The following is a 21,202-nucleotide window of genomic DNA, read 5'->3' as shown; positions in this document are numbered from 1 at the left end:
AAATCGAGGGTACGAACATAAATAAGAGGAAATTTGTTCTTATATTGCTTCCTGCATGAGGCCCATTGATACATACAAGAAAAAAATGTCAAATAGTACCCTACTGTGCCTCTCAGACATCCTTCATTTCCCTGCGCTGCAAAGCACCTAAATTTAAACATTTGCTTTTGCCAAATGTCTAAAACGCTACAGTTTCCATCTTCATACACCCAGTCCAATTTGACATACTATATTTTGTGCTCCACAGGACAGCAGTATGGTTTATACCACACACGTCTCCTACTTGGAGATCTACAACGAGATGGGATATGACCTTCTGGACTCCCGACATGAAGCATCTCGACTGGAGGACCTACCGTCAGTGTTCTTTTTTATTACTGTATTACTTTTACTGCGCTTGATGCGACAGACTTCCAGTTACATTGGTAAAATGTCAACAATCCATCATATAGTCATGTATTTATCCTTGAGGACATAAGTGATAGATACACTTTTTTTTTTAAGTTGCAAAGACCAATCACCCCTTGGCTTCATTATTCTCCTAAACACTTTGTGGGTTGAGCTGAGCCTTATTCCTGAACAGCTATTTGTCAGCTTGGCCCGGAGTTGTCGTGTGGTGAAATATGGAGACTCTAGTATTTACCACCTCACTATGAGCTGCCAACTGACATAATGAGACTGTGGGACAGCAATGGCTGCGGTCGACCTGGTGGCAGACTGTTGCCACTGGAGTGGAGAGCAATAGGGTCATGTGGAGAAATAGTTTTTCATATATAGCCAGTCACTGCTGCAGCTGGTCTGGGGGAAATTCTTTTTTTTTTTTGTGAACATCTACCTCTTTTTCTCACTCTCTCCATTTGGTCCTCTATTTTTTGCTTCCCTCTTTACCATGCCCTGTCTTTGAAACTGTCAAGTCAAGCAATTTGTATAGCGCAAAATCACAAATTTGCCTCAGGGGGGCTTTACAATCTGTACAGGATGCGACACCCTCTGTCTTTTACAGTACAACCCTCTCATCGGATAAGGAAAAACTCCCCCAAAAAAAACTTTTAACATGGAAAATAGAGAGAGAGACAGAGGCACACAGCAGTGCTTGTGGGACATAAACAACAGAGGGTTATTGAGGCAGTGGCTTAAAATTAATATAATTCTCGGAGGCGGGACTACTAGGCTTAAATTACACATTGATACTGAGAAAGATGGGTTTTAAATTTGGATTTAAAGGCCTCCACAGAATCAGACTGTCTGATGTCCATAAGGAGGTTATTCCAGAGGAGGAGGGGGGCTCGAAACTGTTCACCCTGTTTCTTCCTGCTTCATTCCTACTTTGTTTGTGTCCATCTTTCTTAGTAATTATAAATTCCATCTGTCTGGAGGTTTGTCTCTGTATGACCTTATTTTCCTTTCTCCTTTTTTTTTTTTTTTGTCATACTTATTCATCTCAAACTAGACTTCCAGGCGCAACATCGACTTGGTACATCGTTTTTTGATGTTTGTCTTGTATTTTCTTGTACCAGTTCCATTTCAGTTTCTTCCCTCTTTTCGTAGAGGATCCAACTCAAGGTTTAAGATACCCACAAAATCACAGTCTTCTGGAAATAGACAGTGCCCGTTGTTAACCATGCTGTGGCCACACTTGCTGATTCAAGAAGAAGCTGTGGCACTGACAAATTTCTCTCTCTCTGCCGGTCTGCTTCTGTCTTTCACTGCCTACCCCCTTCTCGTCTTTCTGCACTCATTTTTTTTTTCTTGTTTTACTACTTCTCGTCTCCATCTGTGCATTATTTCCATCATGCATCAGCATTCCAACCCTCTGAATGCTTAAAAAGTCTGTAAATTATCTTGTAGATTAATTCAACAGCTATATCATTTATTATATTTGTGTAAAAATACAATAATCAATCACATTTTGAGTTGATGGGGCTGTTTAGGAAAATAACCCTGCCAGAGTACAGGCCCTTTAATCACATTAAGATTAATACTGTTTTATCAAACTAGCTCAATGACCTACACATGTTAACATAATTATCCACATGTGTTCTCCAGTCATTCCACCTTCTTCGACATCTCAATCCAGTAGCCATACTTGTCACAACCCTGGTTGGCGTGATGGAAATGATACGGTAAGATCATAGGAGTCGTTTCAGCCCCATCTGTCCAAGCACACTGCGTTTCAGATGGCTTGATGTGGGCAAGAAACAATCACCTGTTTGTTTTTAAAAGCGAGCCCCGTCTGTTATCAAGTTATGAACCCCCGGAGAGATAAAGCACGTGTCAAACCGGGTCGCGGCCCACACTGACTTGCAGATGTGGTTTGTTTGGATTGAGCAAGGCCAAGGCGAAGGGGAAGGAAAATGGATGACATAACTGGTATAATTAGTTTTTCATAATTGCTTCAGTGTTGGATTATTTGGGTTTTGACCGGTTTTTTTTCCGCTTTGTAATTTTTTATTCAGAATTTTCAAGTTTCATTTATTATGCTGGAATTTCCCTTCAACAACATTTTCTTTCTTTTCCAGAAAGGTGCTGATCATGGAAGACCCAGACCAGAACATCCATCTCAGGAACCTTTCCCTACAGCAGTCAGCCAATGAGGAGGAGGCTCTGAACCTGCTCTTCCTGGGTGACACCAATCGTATGATTGCAGAGGTAAGAAAGAGGGAAACACGTGCTTCTCCATGAACTGAAATGTGTGATGGGACTTCCACTTTTTAATTCTATGTATGAGGTTTGGGGGGGTTGTCACATATTGTGACTGGGGCTGTCACAATATCATGTTTTCACTACACAGTTATCGTGGCTAAAAGAGTTCCCCGAAAACGATATCATCACGATATAGAAAATTTGAAAAAATAAATAATGATATCAGTCAAATTCATCTTTAATTTTGTTTATTGTGTGTTTTGTCACTTTTTTTAGCAAATGAATTATGCTCAAAATACATTTGTAAGGATGTGGAGAGAGTCTGTAACCATAACTGGACAAAAGTGTGATTTAAGAGCCGCTGGATTATTTACACGATATTATCATATGTATATTACTAACATTATATCAATATTTTATTTTTAAATTTCACAGTTATCAATACCAGTATGCCCTTAATATGTATGTATACAATTTTATTAATTTAGGATAAGTCGCTTATGGGTCATCTCGTGGTAGCAGACAAAAACGACAAACAGTTAAACATACAGACAAAACAAAAACAGACTACACAAAAAATAGTACATAAATACAACCGTTAAATGGCTAAGACTATCAAAGAAAAGTAGCCAAGGACAGATGTTCATTAATGTCACTTAAAACATGTATAATTAACCTCCAAATAGGAGCTTGTCGGGTAGGAAACTCAATAACACGCCAAGCTAAGGCTACATTTCGGTGAGGAAAAACTGGCATGGCCATTTTCAAAGGGTTCCCCTTGACCTCTGACCTCAAGATATGTGAATGAAAATGGGTTTTATGGGTACCCACAAGTCTCCCCTTTACAGACATGCCCATTTTATGATAATCACATGTAGTTTTGGGGGCAAGTCATAGTCAAGTCAGCACACTGACACACTGACAGCTGTTGTTGCCTGTTGGGCTGCAGTTTGCCATGTTATGATTTGAGCATATTTTTTATGCTAAATGCAGTACCTGTGAGGGTTTCTGGACAATATTTGTCATTGTTTTGTGTTGTTAATTGATTTCCAATAATAAATATATACATAAAGCAGCATATTTGTCCACTCTCATGTTGATAAGAGTATTAAATACCTGACAAATCTCCCTTTAAGGGACATTTTGAACAGATAAAAAATGTGCTAGTTGTGATTAAATATTTTAATCGATTGACATCCCTAATTAAATTTGATCAGTTCTATGCAGAAAAGTACCATCATTACAGCTAGAGACTTACATTTGGATTTGAGGCTCTGTTTTGTACCAAAGACCATTCACAATTCACACACCATTCATGCTGTTTGTAGTAAGGATTGTAGTCAGTATGCATGAATACATGTCCACTCCCAGGGTAAGTGGCATAAATGGTATTTTTTTGTCCACGAATGCAATATGCACTCTAAAGGCTACCTTAAGACCCTTCTAAAATATTATTTTGGTCCCCTGTGGTCCCTTTTTACCATGTTTTTTTTCCCCAGTAAAACCAAGCATTCTCTCTGTAATTTCTGTTTATGTTGTGGTGGTTCTTTTCTACACTCAGACACCCAGACTCCCCAGGCTGATGAGACATGTGTTGGGTCAGCTTTTGCTTCGCAACCTGAGGTTTTGGAGCAAAGGGGCTGGTCTCACCTTGTTTGCTCTTGTTTGTACTTTGTGAGTAAATAACAGAGAGTAAAAGTGAACTGCATAATCAGGTTTCAATCAGAGACTTGCGTAGAGTATTTGATGTGGCTGGGAGTCGTCCATGAAACAAAACCAATCCAAAGGACATAGTTATGGGATCTGAGATGGAATTTCTCTGGAACTGGGAAATGGGTTTAGTAGCTAGTACAGTCACATAAAGTTTTTTGGCAAAACAAGAACGCGTTTGTTTTTCATCTACCTTGAAGAAACACTCCCAGTGTCCACTGCTGTGGGGTATATTTCAGTGGAAACACACTCTTGGATGTTAAATTAGTCTGTTGATCAGGCAAATCGAGGCGGGGAGCCCACACTACAGTCCACCCACACACACAGAGACTTTCGTGAACTCATCCTCTCTGGGACTTCTTCACAAGAAGGTTTCCTCTTCAGCCCCGAGCAAACAAAGAACCATCAATTTGTCACTGCCAGAATCCTCCCAGAAGTCCTTGCTCCACATAGACTTCAAATAGAGTTAACACTAACGCTTTCTTTCTTCTCCCCGCTCCCGGCCATGTGGATAAAAGATGACACATCCATTGAGGCCGCACTCGGCAGACCATGAGCTCACTCGCTTCGAGTCTTGGCAATCCCCTCCACACTTTTATTGGACAGGAAATAAAACACACCTTCTCAACTCCTCACCCTTCCTTCAACCTCACCAGGAAACATTTCCTCTCATCCGCTCTTTTTTTTTTTTTTTTCTGCGTCCCTGTTTCACTTCCCCTTCACATGTGGGGATGCGGGGGCCTGGATCTTTGCCCCTTTTCTACATCCTAACTATTCAACCTGAACTTGTGGGGCTGAATAGGGTGCATAGCCGGTGGTCTGAATGAAACTTCACTTTTAACCTTTTGACTCAGCGATCTCTAAGCGTTTCAGGGTTCTGTAGCACCAGATTACCCCCCTTTATGCTGACCCACTGCAGCACCGTGTGTGGTCAGCATGTGGTGCATGTAAGATCAACATGTGGTCAATTGAGAACACAGGAGAGTAAAGGAAATGACTCCAATGAGGTTGCATTGTCCTGCTGTTTTTTTTTCACAGCTAAGGCATACTTTAATGTCCCTGTGTGGACACTTTTTCCTCAGTGGACATGAACACACAGTCCGTAACCATTTAAATATACAAACTGTGTTCAATGTGCTGTTGTCATAACACTCAGAGATAAGAGCCAACAGTCACTTCTTATCTATGGACAGCTGCCAGTGTATTTGAATACTTTTAACCGTCATCCATGAGTGCTGGTATCAACTGTAGTGCTTGCATTAACAGTCTCTTATATGTCACACTAAAATCCAGCCCGTTCTCACTCCCAACTCGTCAAATACAGCTTAGTCAGTGGCCCTATCGGCAAACTATGACACTCTACATGGACATAGTTATGGTGGGAATAAAGGAGGAAGTCAGGTTACGTATAATAAAGAGCGATAAAGTCCTCGTAGGGAGGAGGTCGGGTGGATAGTTAGGTCCAGAAACAAAGGACTTTCACCCAGGAAACTGCTGTTCGTGTCCCATGTGAAACCAAAAGTCAAAGTTGACTTATGTTACGTTACTACGTGGCTTACATAACATAGCCTACTTAAGTTAAGCCTACTTATTTTTTTTCCCTCTGTCATGTAGAGGAGTAGAAGTATAAAGTAACATAACATGAAAATACTCAAGTAAAGTACAAGTAGGTCATTTGTACTTAAAGCTGCGGTGCGTTGGAGCAAATATGTTTAAAAAAAGTTATTTTAATGAAACGGTCACTATATCCTGACAGTAGTATATGAGACAGGTAATCTGAGAGAAATCATGTGTCTCTGTGTCCTCCAGTGTCCTCCGGTGCTCCTAATGGCATCTGCAAGATTTCACAGACCGGAGGAAGACAACCAATTAGAGCCAATCTGGAGCCTTGCCGTCTCTGAGCAGCTGTCAATCACTTGCCAACTCCGATAAAAAACGGTCAAACTAGGCAGCGCTGATCAAATATGAATCAATATTCTGTTACTGTAATGCCTGTTTCTCACATAAAACATCTTGTAGTGTACTGTTTAGCTGTAAAATGAGAAAGTTTGTGACCCGGCAGCCATGTTGAGATCAGCTGAGGAAATACCAAGCACCACCCACCAGCTGGAGCAAACATTCTCATTCTACAGCTAAACAGTACACTACAAGAACAAATTTGAGGAGACAAATGGGCATTACAGTAACAAAATATGAATTCATATTTGATCAGTGCTGCCTAGTTTGACTGTTTGATTGGAGTTCACGAGTGATTGACAGCCGGCTCTCATAGACTACGGCAGACTCCAGATCAGCTCTAACTGGTTGGTTTTCTCCGGTCTGTGAAATCCTGCAGATGCCATTAGGAGCACCGGAGAACACAGAGGAACATGATTTTTTTCACATTACCTGTCTCATGCACTACTGTCAGGGTATAGTGACTGTTTTATAAAAATAACTTTTTTTAATCATATGTTCTCCGATCCTACCCACTGCAGCTTTAATAATCTATAAAAAACAGCTGGCTGTCTAAGTTCTGACAAACTCACAGTACAGGGTACTGGTACCCAGGTTTGATTGGCATTTGGTTGGTGCACGTGGAATGTAGCTGCCAGTGTTGAGCCTGTAAAACGGATTCATCAACACGGAGACACTCTATCCTTACCCTTGACTCTTCAGTCAATCCTATTAGGTATGTGATCCCTTGTCAACATGTAGGGGCTGTTTCATATTACTTTAAGGGATACCCCGAGGAGCAGACATGGGACGTGTGCAGAGTGAAGGGAATTTGGACCGAGGAAAGAGATGACAGCGGCGGGTTAAGATAGTGAAAGATCTGTCGTGAGCTGTCATGACCCTAACAGGCAGGCGTTGGCACATTTACGCCAACAACAAGTCGGGGTCAGAGCACCTTTTTTAGAATGTATGACCTGGTATGTCTGAGACGATGTTTTAAAGCGGAGAGGAAAAAGTAAGTCCATATCTTAGCTTCTGCTCAAGGCTGAGATCCGTTTTCTTTTGTGTAATTGTCACTGATCTAATTCAAGTCAAGATGTGCTAGTTCTAATTAAAAGCTGTTATTTTAAACCACAACAAAAACAGAAAGAAGTTTACGATCAGCACTATGTGTCAGTGAATGTCCGTTTCCTCTGTTTATCCTCTCACGGAGGGGACCCCATGAGGGACCCATCCTCCTCACTTAATAAAGCTTGTTTGTGCCGAGTGACTCATACTCTATTTCTGTCTCAACCTGACTTCTGCCGTTCCACTGACCATCTGAAAAATCAACCTCAGCTTTTGTAAAGCTGCCACCATGTGTTTACTGCTCATCGGTTACACATGGTGTGGCTTTGATCTCCAAACCAGCGGGAGCAAGGAAAATAAGATTCAAAGGAAAAATGTTTTTTGTTGTTTCAATATGGAAGGCACGGCAGATGCAGGATAAAAAAAAATCCCTTTTTTTTGTATCCTCCATGTGTACGGATTTTTGAGGTTTCAGTATACTCTCACGCAGACCTTAGAATATTTCAGCATTTTCACAACGTTCTGTCTTCTCTCATCTCCAGACTCCGATGAACCAGGCATCCACACGTTCCCACTGTATTTTCACCGTGCACTTGTGCAGGCGTGAGCCAGGCTCAGCCACGCTGCGGCGCTCCAAGCTCCACCTGGTGGACTTGGCTGGGTCGGATAGAGTTAGCAAGACTGGACTGAACGGGCAGCTGCTCACTGAGGCCAAGTACATCAACCTCTCCCTCCACTACTTGGAGCAGGTAGACACTAATGAAACACAATTTTTTCATTTAAATTATTATATTGTGCAAACAATTTCATATACAAAATATATTTTATATAAATAATGAAATACATTTTGGTATAGAATACATTTTTTTATTTACTTAATTTACTGTTTGTGATTTGGCACAGCAAGTTTAACGCCTAACATGAGAATATTTTTTTATTTTGATGTCAGACGTTAATGGCCATCTTGCAACTAATGACCTGCACTGTTGGAAAGAGTAATGACAAGCAACTATCAGCTATTTCATTTGCGACCTCCATCTCTGACTTGATTTACTAATCGTCCCCTCTTCACTGCTCTCTCCTTCAGGTGATCATAGCTTTGTCAGAAAAGAACCGCTCCCATATTCCCTACAGGAACTCCATGTTGACTTCTGTGCTGAGGGACAGCCTCGGGGGAAACTGCATGACTACCATGATTGCCACACTGGCAGTGGACAAGAGGAACCTTGATGTAAGGATGCTCTGCCTATACTGTGTTCAGACAGGATATTCTGGTAGATTGCCAAAAAAGTATGGAGAAACATGACAACATCATCTGGATTCTACGACGGCATAATAAGGCCATTGTAGGCAAGAAAATTAATAATTTCTGGAGAAAAAACTGTCGTAAGAATTTACAGGATTAAAGTCATAAATTTATGTGATAAAAACTTGGATATTCTCTGAGATTAAAGTGGTAAATTTATGACAAAAAAACACATTTATAACAAAAAACTTGAATATTCTTCGAGATTATAAAGTCATAAATTTGCAAGAAAAAAATCAGAAATTCTCTGAGATTAAAGTCACATATTAACGAGAAAGAAACTCAGATTTTTTTTGTTAACAAAGGGTGTATACAGAATACATATATGGAAATAATAAATATATAATAATAATAATGATGAATAAATTAATTTGACTTTATTCACAAGAAAACATGTTACTTGTGTCCATTATAAATTAATAAGAAAAAAACACTAAATTGTGAGGGAAATGTCTTTTATTCTTTGACTTTTGGGTCGCTGGAAAAAAATGAATAAATAATTCCTGACAATGACTGATATATTTGAGTTGAGGACATCTGTGACTACATACATGCACAAAATCAAACATTTGTAATATATTAGTTAAGAGATATGCGATGTCTTTTTATAGCACCTCAAATATTCAAGTAGTTTTTTCTGTTCAATTTACCACTTTAATTTCTGAGAATATCACAGTTTTTTTTGCGGAAATGTACGACTTTAATTTTGGAAATTCTGAGTTGTTGGTTTTTTTTCGGAATATTAGCTCCCTTTCCCCCGTTTTTTTCAACCCAAAATATGCCATTATAGGATTATCTGTGTTTAAAACATGCAAAAACAATATTTTGTTCCATTTTTAAAACATAATATACTCAGAAGTGTTTTACAGTATATTCTGCTTCATAGAAATGAATGAAAAGCTGTGCCTTGTAAAGAAAGTATAGATTATGAACATTTTGTCGTCTTTGTTGAGTTCTTGCATGCATTCGCTTGAGTAAATATATCAAATGGATAGATTAGGAGTAATCTTCCGTTTTTTGAAACTGTGTTCTTCAGGAGTCCATCTCTACGTGTCGCTTCGCTCAGCGCGTGGCTCTCATCAAGAACGAGGCGATACTGAACGAAGAACTGGATCCTGCCCTGGTGAGACAGCCAGACACTCGCAGCACTTCCCCAGTCACTACAAATACCACGGCTTAGCCGCACAATCGCACCACAGAAGCATGGCTTTTCATCATGGCCAGACCCTCCTCACAGCTTCCAGACCTTAAATTGATCAGCCAATGAGTTGCAGTGACAGTCCAGCTTCTAAATGTAACTAGATGTAACCCACCGTGTGCTTAAGTGTCCCCTTTAGGCTTCCAATACCAAATTAGTTTTTCCAGTGTCGCATGTCTTTGTGAAAGAAGCAAGTTTTCCACCTTCAACACGTGGACGCCTGTCCGTCTTGTGTTATTTAGACTGCTCACAGGTTCCTGTTTGCATTCGCTCTCTGTCTTGTTTACATGCCTCCAATTCTGTTTATGGCATATTTTATCCCAGTACCTTAGAGCCTCTTGAAAAGCATCCAGCTGGAGACGAGTGTGTATATACTGTATGTCTTTACATGCAAGGACGCTCAAATTGCACGCATTCCTTCCCAGATGTTTTAGATCTGAGCCTGTTTACTTTCAGTCATTTTATTTAGTAGCTATATACTCGGTGCTTGAAGTGGAAAAGAAGAATTGCCGGTACACCCCTTAGTCACGTGTTGGCGTGTGTTTCGGCCGCTATCAGCTATCTCTTGCGACTTATTCGGATTTATTTATCATTTCTTTAAGCATGTTATACTGTATCAGTCATAACCAGCTGTGGTTTTATTACCTCCGCCAAGGCCGAAGGCCTAGGAAGGAGGTTATGTTTTCACAGGCGTTGGTTTGTTGGTTTGTTGGTTTGTTGGTTTGTTGGTTTGTTGGTTTGTTTGTCTGTTAGCGGAATTACTCCAAAACTTTGCGATGGATTTGAATGACATTTTTTGGATGAATGGGTTGTAGCACAATGAACAATCCATTCGATTTTGGTGGTGATCCGGATCATGATCCGGAATCAGGAATATTTTTAAGAATTGACGCGTGACCCCGCCTCCTTCTTCCTTCTGAGAGCAGAGAGATACGTGTGTGGATGTGTGTGCGGAAGCTGCTGGCCATCCGCGGTGAGAAAGAACAAAGCTGTAGCTGACGGGATGAGAGACAACATAGTGTAACGTTACACAGACATAACAAGGCTGCTGAATGAGAGAGGCCGTGTTAATAACAAGTCGACCACCTCACGGTACCTTCAGCTGTGAGCTGGTATCTGTTTTTAAAAGTTGCGCGTTGGCGAAGGTCTGCGCTCTCCGAGTGCCATTCTAGTTGCTATCATTATGCTTGGGCTATGCATCTTCTATAGTAGGCCTATAATACTCCAATAATAATCCAACTGGACATTATAGGGTTAAGGTGGTGTGTTTGTATACAGTGTTAACACTTGAAGTGCTTTCCTGTGTTATTTGTAGCATCACTCTATAATATATTATAGGATGTCTATAGCCTTGACTCAACAGCAGCCAGACAGACAGGCAGGTATGCATGCAGAGCTGAGCTGTGTGAGCTATTCATGGAGGTTTTAGGAGCCCAGTCAGGATGCTCCTACATATTATACACAGACACATTCTGAATTCATACACTGAATAAAAGATACCAAGAGATAATGGATTCGGGGGAAAGGTTTTGTCTTAAAACTATGCAATTTGACATTGGACATTTGGACCATTATTATTATTATTATTATTAGTTAAATGATTATTTTTATTATTTGTCACAGCCTTCCTCTGAACATTTAATTCTTCTGGAAATGATTGCCCCGTAAAATCATATTCTATAAATCAAAGAGCAAAAATAATAAAATAAATAATAAAAGAGCAGATTCAGTAAACTTCTAAATCACGTTTCATTAATTATATTTGTTCACAAATAACAAAAAGTTATGGCGAACAGTCCGCTAAGTATTTTACAAAAAGGACGTGAACATTGTATTGATAAATTACAGCACCTTCGTTCTCAACCCCCCCCCACCCCTCCCTCCCCTGTGTCATGCGTCGGCTCATCCAGGTGCTCCACACATAGTTTTTATGTTCATACGGCTTATGAGGCGCGGCGCAAATATGCAAGAAAAAATCATGGTGCGCCAAGGAGTAACACAAAGAAGCGCGAGTACCGGCCCACTCTTAGCACTGTATAAACTATATATACATTGTATTTTATTTTTGTAAGTTAGAGAAGAGGTCAGAGGCCGAGATGGAGTGCAGAGAAAGTTTAGGTGAGAATAAGTCATTGGATTGTTGCAACATGTGTGATTACAGAGCCCACAATGTTTTTTTCTTAGACCTTACACATACTTCCATATTTTAACCCTTGACGAGGGTTTCCCTCCTTCACTTTCTCCTTTTACAATACTTCACACCTTCCCCTATTGTAGCATGCCAGGAAGCAGACCTGGGAGTTGTCGTAAAGGCCCCTCGGGGGGATATACAGTAGTAAGTTATCACAGCTATGTCCGCTTCCTCCCCTCCCACCCAGATATGCCTGAGGATCAACTGCTACTGTATTACTGCTAGTGAGACTTGGCTGGCCACTTGCAAACCCTACAGAGGTATTTTTAAGAGAGTCTGCGGCCGGCCCAGTAATTGTGACAGTGTCTGGCTGCTCCCAATTGGGTCCGGCACAGTTTCAGCTCCAGGCAAACCCAAACTCCGCGGGCAAATTTCTTGTCTCGGTTTATGTCTTTTTTAGTGTGTTTCTCATTTTTGTTCGTTGCTCCCGTCTCTCTGTCTCTCCCTCTATCTCTCTCTGCCTGGTTTACTGAGAAAAAGAAACAGTGCAGCCAGCGGTGCAGTTTGCAGATTAGAATGATGTCATTTATTGTGGTTTTTGGAGTGACACTCAGACTTTTTTGGCATGCCCCCCGTCTGAAGGCACACAAACTATTGGACATGCCGGGCCGTGGTAATTGATTTGAAACCTGGAGTTTGCTTTTCACAATCTTGCAGTCAGTGATTGGTACATCGTTCAGACCACACGCTGCCGTGGCGGTCCTGTACTGTAGCCTACAGGCTGCAGAATGCACTTCTTCAAAACCTGAACGACAGGAAACCAGCCAGAGCAGACTAAACATTTAACACGTCTCTCACGGACAGGGAAAGAATGAGGTGTTGAAAGTGACCTGTGATGTTAATGAAGTCAGCCACAGTGACCGCACCATATAAGGTTGGCTCTGTCGGTCTCTCTAACAGCACTAAGGTCAGTCTTAATCCTCCATTCAGACCACGCTGGTCCTGGTCTGCAGTCAGAGGACATTGTCAACGGTTATTGGATCTTCCAAGATGCTTCCACCATCTTTTGGGTGTGTACTTAAAGGGTAACTTTGGTATTTTTCAACCTGGACCCTATTTTCCCATGTTTTTGTGTAAGTGACTAATGGGGACAACAATTTTTTAAATTGGTCCAGTATTGAGGAAGAGTGCTGTAACCGGCAACCGTGAAACGAGCTACAAGGGCAAGTGAGCAGCGTCAATGTAACCGATAGGGACAATCATTTCTAAAATTGGTCCAGTATTGAAGGAGAGCGATGTAGACGGCAGTTTCTCAAGGGCTGCAATGTAATCCTATTGGGGCAAGCTGGCACCGTCATTTACGTCTATTAAAAGTGCTTGTTTTTGCCACTACCAGGCTCAGATTGTTATTATTATAAGTGTCTGACAACATTATGGAAAGGGCCCTAGAGAGAAATTAAACCTTTTTCTTACCATTCGCTTGATCCGGTCTGTTTGTTGTTATGTCCAAGTCTCATTCTGAATATCCGTATTCTCTGGCTCAAATAAATACAGGCGGCCATCCAATTCAAAGACCTCATCCACATTTTGGAAATCATCTAAATATTCAGCCATGACATTGAAAATCTTTTACATCACACCAAGCTACGCTTTCTGTCCTCCAACACAACAAACTCTCCCCGGCTAGCAATCGCGTTTCCACCATGGAGTTATTGCACCGTTGTCTTCCGGCAACGCGTCACCTCACCAAATTTCAGATTGAGACTTCTCCTTGAGCGACACTCATTTCATAATGTTGTCGGACACTTGTAATGACAATCAGAGCCTGTCAGTGGCAAAAACAAGCACTTTTAGTAGAGGTAAATGACGGTGCCAGCTTGCCCCAATAGGATTACATTGCAGCCCGTGAACAACTGCCGTCTACAGCGCTCTCCTTCAATACTGGACCAATTTTAGAAATTATTGTCCCCATTAGTCAGTTAAACACAAAAACATGGGAAAATAGGGTCCAGGATGAAAAATACCAAAGTAACCCTTAAAGGGACACTTTAGCATTGCGTGCAGGGGGTGCTTAATTTGAGTTAAGCTGATTCGCCATCAAACTTCTTTCTGTTAATTCCTAAAGGGTCAAAAAAGTTGATCTTAAGGTGTTGTTATGCAGCTTAGCGGAGGGTAATACAAGGCTGCGGTGACCCTCCTGAACCTGGACTCTCCCTTCACTTAAAGTTACACACAACATGTAGCTTGAGAAGACAGCTCTGATTAGCACATACCTATGAGTCAAACAGAATCCTGCTTCTAACCAACTAGAGAGACATGTTTGGGAAGCAGGTGTGAAAATTCCTGCGGGTGGTTGCTCTCCCCGGGGTCCCTCATCTATCTCGTCTAAGGTTCCTGGCCGTCGTTAGGACAGACGAGAGTTTGTAAGTGTAGTGGTGTGGTTGCCTTAGTTTAAAAATGCCTGAATGGTGCCATGCATGGAACACAGCCCATGTGTTATCGTTTTGTTGTGTCGGATAAAAGACCTCGCCCATGTTTAGGTGTAGTGGGAAGAGGCCCCATAATAGCAGCATGTTTGTGAGTGGCATACTATAACAGGGTTCCTACACAGTATGGAATTTGATTTTAGCCATTTCTAGGTATGGGAAAAATGGAAAAATAATTGTGTTTCCAAACTATTGCCCCTATTCTGTTTTCTACATTACAAAATTCACGGTTTCTTAGAATAAATAGAGCCAGCGCAGCCAGAATATTTACTACTGTGTGTGCCAGAGCGAGCTTGATGTAGGGCGATATGGAGAAAATCAAATATCACAACATTTTTGACCAAATACCTCGATATTGAGGTGATATTGTAGGGTTGACTATTGGTGCTTTCACAAAATATTTACACATTGAAATTTTTTATAAATAATTAACAATAATGTGGACATAATGACAAATTGGGTAAAAGCAAATAATAGAACAGCTAGAACAGTCTTGAAAGTTCAGAAAATTACTGTAATGCAGCCTTTAAAACGGGGAAAAAGACAACACTTTGCCATATTACGATATTACGATATCTAGTCTCATATCACGATATTGAAATCATTTCGATATATTGCCCAGCCCGAGCTTGATGTCGTTGAAATCAAGGCAAGAAGTTAGGCGTGTGACGCAAAGTGAATGGACCTTAGTACTCTTCTCCAGTTCAGCGGTGACTTGTACATGAACGTCCATTCTGTTACTGTAGGGATTGAAAGTATACAGTTATTTAAATTTCCATGACAAAAACTGAATAACATTGCACTTTAGCATTGCAGCTTGAATATTATTCCGTGCATTGACCTTGTCTGGGTTTGGTGGTAACTGATTTGTATGAGCTACTGTACCTAGCTACAATATTCTGGCAATTATTTGGCAACATCATAGCATAGGCTACATAGTTACAATGCAACATACATGTGAACAGTTGGGTTTTAAAGCCAATATTTTCTAGGGCTGACAATCGATTAAAATATTTAATTGCGATTAATCACATGATTGTCCATAGCTAATCATGATTAATCACAAATTACAATTTTTTTTTTATCTCTTCAAAATGTCCCTTAAAGGAAGATTTGTCAGGTATTTAATACTCTCATCAACATAGGAGTGTGCAAATATGCTGTTCTATGCAAATGTATGTATATATTTATTATTGGAAATCAATTAACAACACAAAACATTGACAAATATTGTCCAGAAACCCTCACTGGTACGGCATTTAGCATAAAAAATATGCTCAAATCATAACCCGGCAAAATGCAGCTCAACAGGCAACAACAACTGTCAGTGTGTCAGTGTGCTGACTTGACTATGACTTGCCCCCAAACTGCATGTGATTATCATAAAGTGGGCATGTCTGTAAAGGGGAGACTCGTGGGTACCCATAGCACCCATTTTCATTCACATATCTTGAGGTCAGAGGTCAAGGGACCCCTTTTGAGAATGGCAATGTCAGTTTTTCCTCGCCAAAATGCAAGTTTGGAACGTTATTTAGCCTCCTTCGCGTCAAGCTAGTATGACATGGTTGGGACCGATGGACTCCTTAGGTTTTTCTAATTTCATCTCGGTTTCAAGCTTTAAAACTGAGCCCGCTGCAACCTCAGAAATCGCAAGTTGCGTTAATGCGTTAAAGAAATTAGTGGCGTTAAAACAAATTTGCGTTAACATGATATTATTGCGTTAACTTTGACTGTTGACCATTGAATAAACATTGCTATTTGTGCTCAGATGTCAAATACGGTGTGAAAAATCGACCAAGAAGTCTGGAAAAGTATGGAATTTTTTAAATGGAAAATGTGTTGGCACCCTTTATATAATACATATGCCTCTGAGGTGTAACCTGTGGTTATACTGCAGTGCTTATAGTTTACTGCGGATGGTAATCTGCACAAGATGGATAGGATAGGCTATATTCAAGAAGAAGATGTATAATTTAAAGTTAGGACTGTTTGTAGAAGTTTAATGTTTCAAACGTAATTGTGTGGCATGTGTTGCTTTTTGCGTCACCGTCACAATGTGCACATTGTATTATTAGACTGACTCGGGCTTGCCATAGGATATACTGTATATACTGGCATCATTAGTCACATGGCCTGAGTCAGTTTTTCTTCAGAGTGCATGGAAGCCTGCCGTGGTGCTGTGGTACCAGTGTGGGCTCGGCGCTTCTGAAATAGACTGCACGATTCCGCTGACCAACAAACGGCGGTCGGTTTGTCAGGATGCAGCTGGGAGAATTACATCAGACCAAGGGCTCCAAAAAAGAGATAGAGGGAGCGGCTCTGGTTGAAGGATGGTCAGCCATGATGTTAGAAAATATGATACGGGGTGGATTTGGGGTGAAATTTTCGTTGAGCTACAGTGGCACCTACCCAAAACCACACTGCAGGTCTGTTTCTTCTCAAGAACATCTCGAGTTTACAGTGTCTGACTGTATGACTGGTTTTGACTTTCCAGCGAGAAGACGTGTTTCCTAGAAGTGGTGCTGCTTTGCTAAATTAGATGACTCAGTCTGACCTTTGACCTTGAGAACTTCCCTAGCTCTGTAGCAACTTTGTGTCACCGTGTGATTCTGGCGCACGGTCGCCACTTTCTCTTGTATTTGCTCTTACTTTTGCCACTGAGACGGTTCCAGCCTTTCAGTCTGCTTTAGTATTTTTGCAGTGTGGTCGGACTCAGCGGTGATAGTTAAGTGGGATTTATACTGAAGAAAGAAAGTGGGTCAAGTGAGAAAAAGAACAATCACCGCTTGTTTTTTTAGGTGGCTTAGTGTGTTGTTTTGTGGTGTGATTTGTGCAAGATTTTTTTATTACAACTGGTCTGGCGTCCTTCTCAATAACTACACCATCCATTGATTTTGGTGTTGGCCTGTCTTCCCTACCATTAGCATGTAATTACACATCTTTGTTCAGATGTAATGTAGAAAGGGTCATTCTCTTCTTGCACTGATTCTCCCCCTTTTTCAAGGGATTTGGCAAATGAATCAAATGGCCAGTTAACATCTCTAACATTAGCAGCAGAGAAATCAAGCTGTAGGTTTTATGAGGCCAATCAGTCCTTATAGGTCGTCTGTATGTGGTCCCTTTCACATGAAGTTACGGCACACTGCTAGTAACTGCTTAACATCAGAATAAGGGGCACATGTCAAGTGGGCTCACCTCTAACCTCTTGCTCCTGGTGTGGACCAGGAGATTTAATCCCATTTTAACAGGTCTGTTGCACGAACAAGAAATAAATAGATATGAAAAAGCACTGTTATATGTAATGTAGAGAACTGAGTGCTTGCCTTCAGGAGTGTAGAAGTAATGGCATTGCCATCAGCAGGTGCTACATTTGTTCAATTCAAATAATATTTACTTTTATATCCTGGCAGCTCCTGTTTTAGTAAGTCCTACAGATGTACAGTTGATTAATCGGTCACATGTCTTTGTCAATGGTGCATTAAGACACACAAAAAAGCTGATACACCGAGTTGAAATGGTTCTGTGCCGTCAGAAGAGCTGTTACTGTCGGACGGACATGTAATGCCACTTCATTCATGATCTGAGTTCACTAATCCTTTAGGTGCTAGGTAGCTAGACTCCTGCTAATCCCCGCCTAGACTGACCTCTGTAGGCATGTACCCTTTCAGCAAGGAAAACGAGAGAGAGAGAGAGAGAGAGAGAGAAAGAGAGAGAGAGAGAAAGAGAGAGAGAGACGCGCTTACCTCCAAAGATTAAAGGTTATAATGTCAACAACATTTTCGGAGGGGTCACAGTGTCAGGGTCAGCCATAGCATGGCACCTCTGGAGCAGTTTTTGAGGGTGCGGTGCCTTGCTCAATGGTACCTTGACAGTGCCTCGAAGACGAACTGGCACCTCTCCAGCTACCAGTCCACACTCCATAGTTGGTCCGTACGGGGACTACTCTGATTGGTCAGCTGGCCCTCTATTGTGATTAGTCAACCGAACCAAACTCTTCGGACTCTGTTTCAGCTCAACTCCACTCTAACTACCTTTGTTTCAGGTAGGGGTGCTAATTTTTCCTAACTGATACCCGACTCTCGTTAACTGATTATTAACCGTTAACTGACAAGATTAGTGCGTTTCGTGCAGCGGTGCTATTTTTAGTGCCTAACGAGCCACCCAGCTGCAACGAAAAGCTGATGCACAAACAGGTTTAATCCATCATTCATCACCAGCTGCAGTGTATGAGCACGAGTTACCGACAGAGCGTGTGTGTGTGGCGGCGGTGAGTGTGGGGTTATTGGTGGCGTTATAGATGTGAACGTAGCAGTAGCAGTGTGTGTACAGTTTATTTGTCGGTGAATAAATGCTACTGCTCCCGTGTCTTGCCAGCCGCCTGCAAACTTAAGTGAAGGCGGTTAGCCGAGGCGTTAGCAACAACACTGGCTCAGACTCTCTTAAGGTGGGCTGTTAAGGTGGACCAGCTATTCTCCTTGAAGTTACGAGCCGCTCCTCTGAGTTTTGCTCAGCTTTTTATTTAATCTTTAATGTTTATTTTAACCATTTAACCGATAGCGTTAATTGGTTAAAATTCTTAATGTCGGTTAACGGTTAATTATTAACATCTAATGTTTCATGGCATGCCAAACAAAACGTACAACTGTGTTACTTAGTGACATCACCATGTTACGGAAGAAAAGGCGGGACTTCCATCAAGGCATTTCAAGCAGTTCAGGAGCAGGAGTGTTTCTGTGTTTAGGGTGGACTTTGGGCTTTGTAACTTTGCAGACCTTTTACATGCACAAAAAATATATATAACACACTAAAGAAAAGGGACAAAGCACAAAAGCACAATAGGTCCCCTTTAAATAGCTTTTTGTCATATATTCTGTTAAATGAAAACGGCTGTCTGGCCTACCTGTGCTCAGCAGGTGGAGAACGCAGTACCTGGGGTACACAGATTAGAAAACAGATTGCTGTCAGTATTAATCAATGGAGTGATGCTTATAGAAACAATGTCCTGGTCCCATCACATCGTCTCTCCTCTGATCATCCCTAACATTAATAGACATTCTTGGTGTTACTGTTTCTTTTTTTTACAAAGATTGCTATCTATGTACTTACTTATTTAAGAAGCTATGTCTGGAGTTGGTGAGATATTTTGCTTTTATATATATATATAAACAGTAACCAGACCCGGACAGCGGTTACTAACAGCAACCACCCCGTTGGCTCAGTGTGCAAGGCCTTAACCAAACACGTGTGGACAGACAGCAGCACAGGGTTTTATGTGTACTTTTTTTTTTTTGCCACCGTAGCTTTTTAATGCTAATTTATGTTTTGCTTCCTGCATTTTCTCGCTGGAGCATCCAGTTGTCTGGAATCACTTAAGTCTGTCCTCAAAATGCATCAGCAAGATAAGCCGCAAGATAATTTTCAGAAGGATTGTCTCATCACTTGGCAGCAGCGAAATAGCCTCTGTCTGCGTGCGCTTGTGCTGCTAGTGTGTGTCTTTGTTTTGTACCGTAGGTGCCAAATGTGCGCCGCTTTACATTGTGTGTGTACTGTATGTGCACATATAGGAGACCTCTCTAACCCTGCTTTTTGTATGTGTGTGTATTCCAGCTAATAGCCCGTTTGAAGAGGGAGATCCAGTCTCTGAAGGACGAGCTGGCCATGGTGACAGGAGAACAGAGGGATGACCAGCTCACCGTAGAGGAGATCCAGAAGTATGTTGCCTCGTCCTGTTCCTTGATTCCTCGTCTTTTCAATCCTCTCTCTGCATAACTGAGTTAAAAAAGGATGTTCTTGAGAGAGCAGGAGTCTCCAACCTTCGCCTAAAGTTACGGCGTCACAGATGTAACCAAATCTTGAAAACAGCGTAATTCATTTAATTGAGAGCTGATTGGCAAATAATCATTTTGTGTCAGAAGGCAGCGGGATGTCTGTGAATTTGATTAGATAGAAATTTAAACAGGTTTAAAAAGTGAATTTGCGTGATCAAATTTGATGTTCTTTGAACCTTTAGTGAGCCACTCAGAAACAGGTAGCTACTTGTTGGAGACCCCTGTCCTACAGGAGCTCACAGGAGGCCTTTTGCCATGGGTTGTACAATATTTGTGTGTGTGTATGTTTGTATAATAAACCCCAGTCGGCAGAAAAACATGTTGGAATTGTACGTTTCTGCAAACAACGGGATATGTTGAATGTTGATGTTTCCGAACCAAAAATACGTTTCATAAATACGTTTCACATAAGCCTTGTATCAGGCTTGCAGAGATGCACAATGCCACGTGGTTAACGCTGTGAAACGATTGGTTTGTTTTAGGCAACAAAACTGCTCAGTTAAGGCTAGAAAAAAGATCACGGTTTGTGTTCAAATAATAACGTAACAACGTAACAACGTAACGTAACAACGTAACGTAACACCGTAATGTAACAACGTAACGTAACGTAACAACGTAACGTAACAACGTAATGTAACTACATAACGTAACAACGTAACGTAACACCGTAATGTAACAACATAACGTAACATCGTAACATAACAACCGTAGCGTAACAACCATAATGTAACACCGTAGCGTAACAACCATAATGTAACAGCGTAACGTAATAACGTAACGTAACAACGTAACATAACAACGTAACATAACAACGTAACATAACAACGTAACGTAACAACGTAACGTAACAACGTAACGTAACAGTGTAACGTAACAACGTAACGTAACAACGTAACG

General features: G+C 41.1%; 1 protein-coding gene across 8 annotated transcripts in view; it reads left to right on the top strand.

Moving 5' to 3' along the window:
- The window catches only part of kif6 (kinesin family member 6), an 82,810-nt gene that overhangs the window by 13,326 nt on the left and 48,282 nt on the right, over positions 1–21,202 (top strand). For all 8 annotated transcript variants that reach the window (XR_005203709.1, XR_005203708.1, XR_005203710.1 and 5 more), the window contains exons 5-10: positions 248–357; positions 2,520–2,649; positions 7,899–8,105; positions 8,444–8,587; positions 9,699–9,785; positions 20,085–20,188. Coding sequence is in view for 5 of the 8 variants with exons in the window: in XM_037747462.1 (XP_037603390.1) it covers positions 248–357; positions 2,520–2,649; positions 7,899–8,105; positions 8,444–8,587; positions 9,699–9,785; positions 20,085–20,188 (782 nt within the window). In the remaining 3 variants the exon portion in view is untranslated. The remainder of the gene's footprint in view (positions 1–247; positions 358–2,519; positions 2,650–7,898; positions 8,106–8,443; positions 8,588–9,698; positions 9,786–20,084; positions 20,189–21,202) is intronic.

This window comes from Sebastes umbrosus, chromosome 16 (assembly GCF_015220745.1).
Source record: "Sebastes umbrosus isolate fSebUmb1 chromosome 16, fSebUmb1.pri, whole genome shotgun sequence".
NCBI lineage: Eukaryota > Metazoa > Chordata > Actinopteri > Perciformes > Sebastidae > Sebastes > Sebastes umbrosus.
This window is presented reverse-complemented; position numbering and strand designations above follow the sequence as displayed.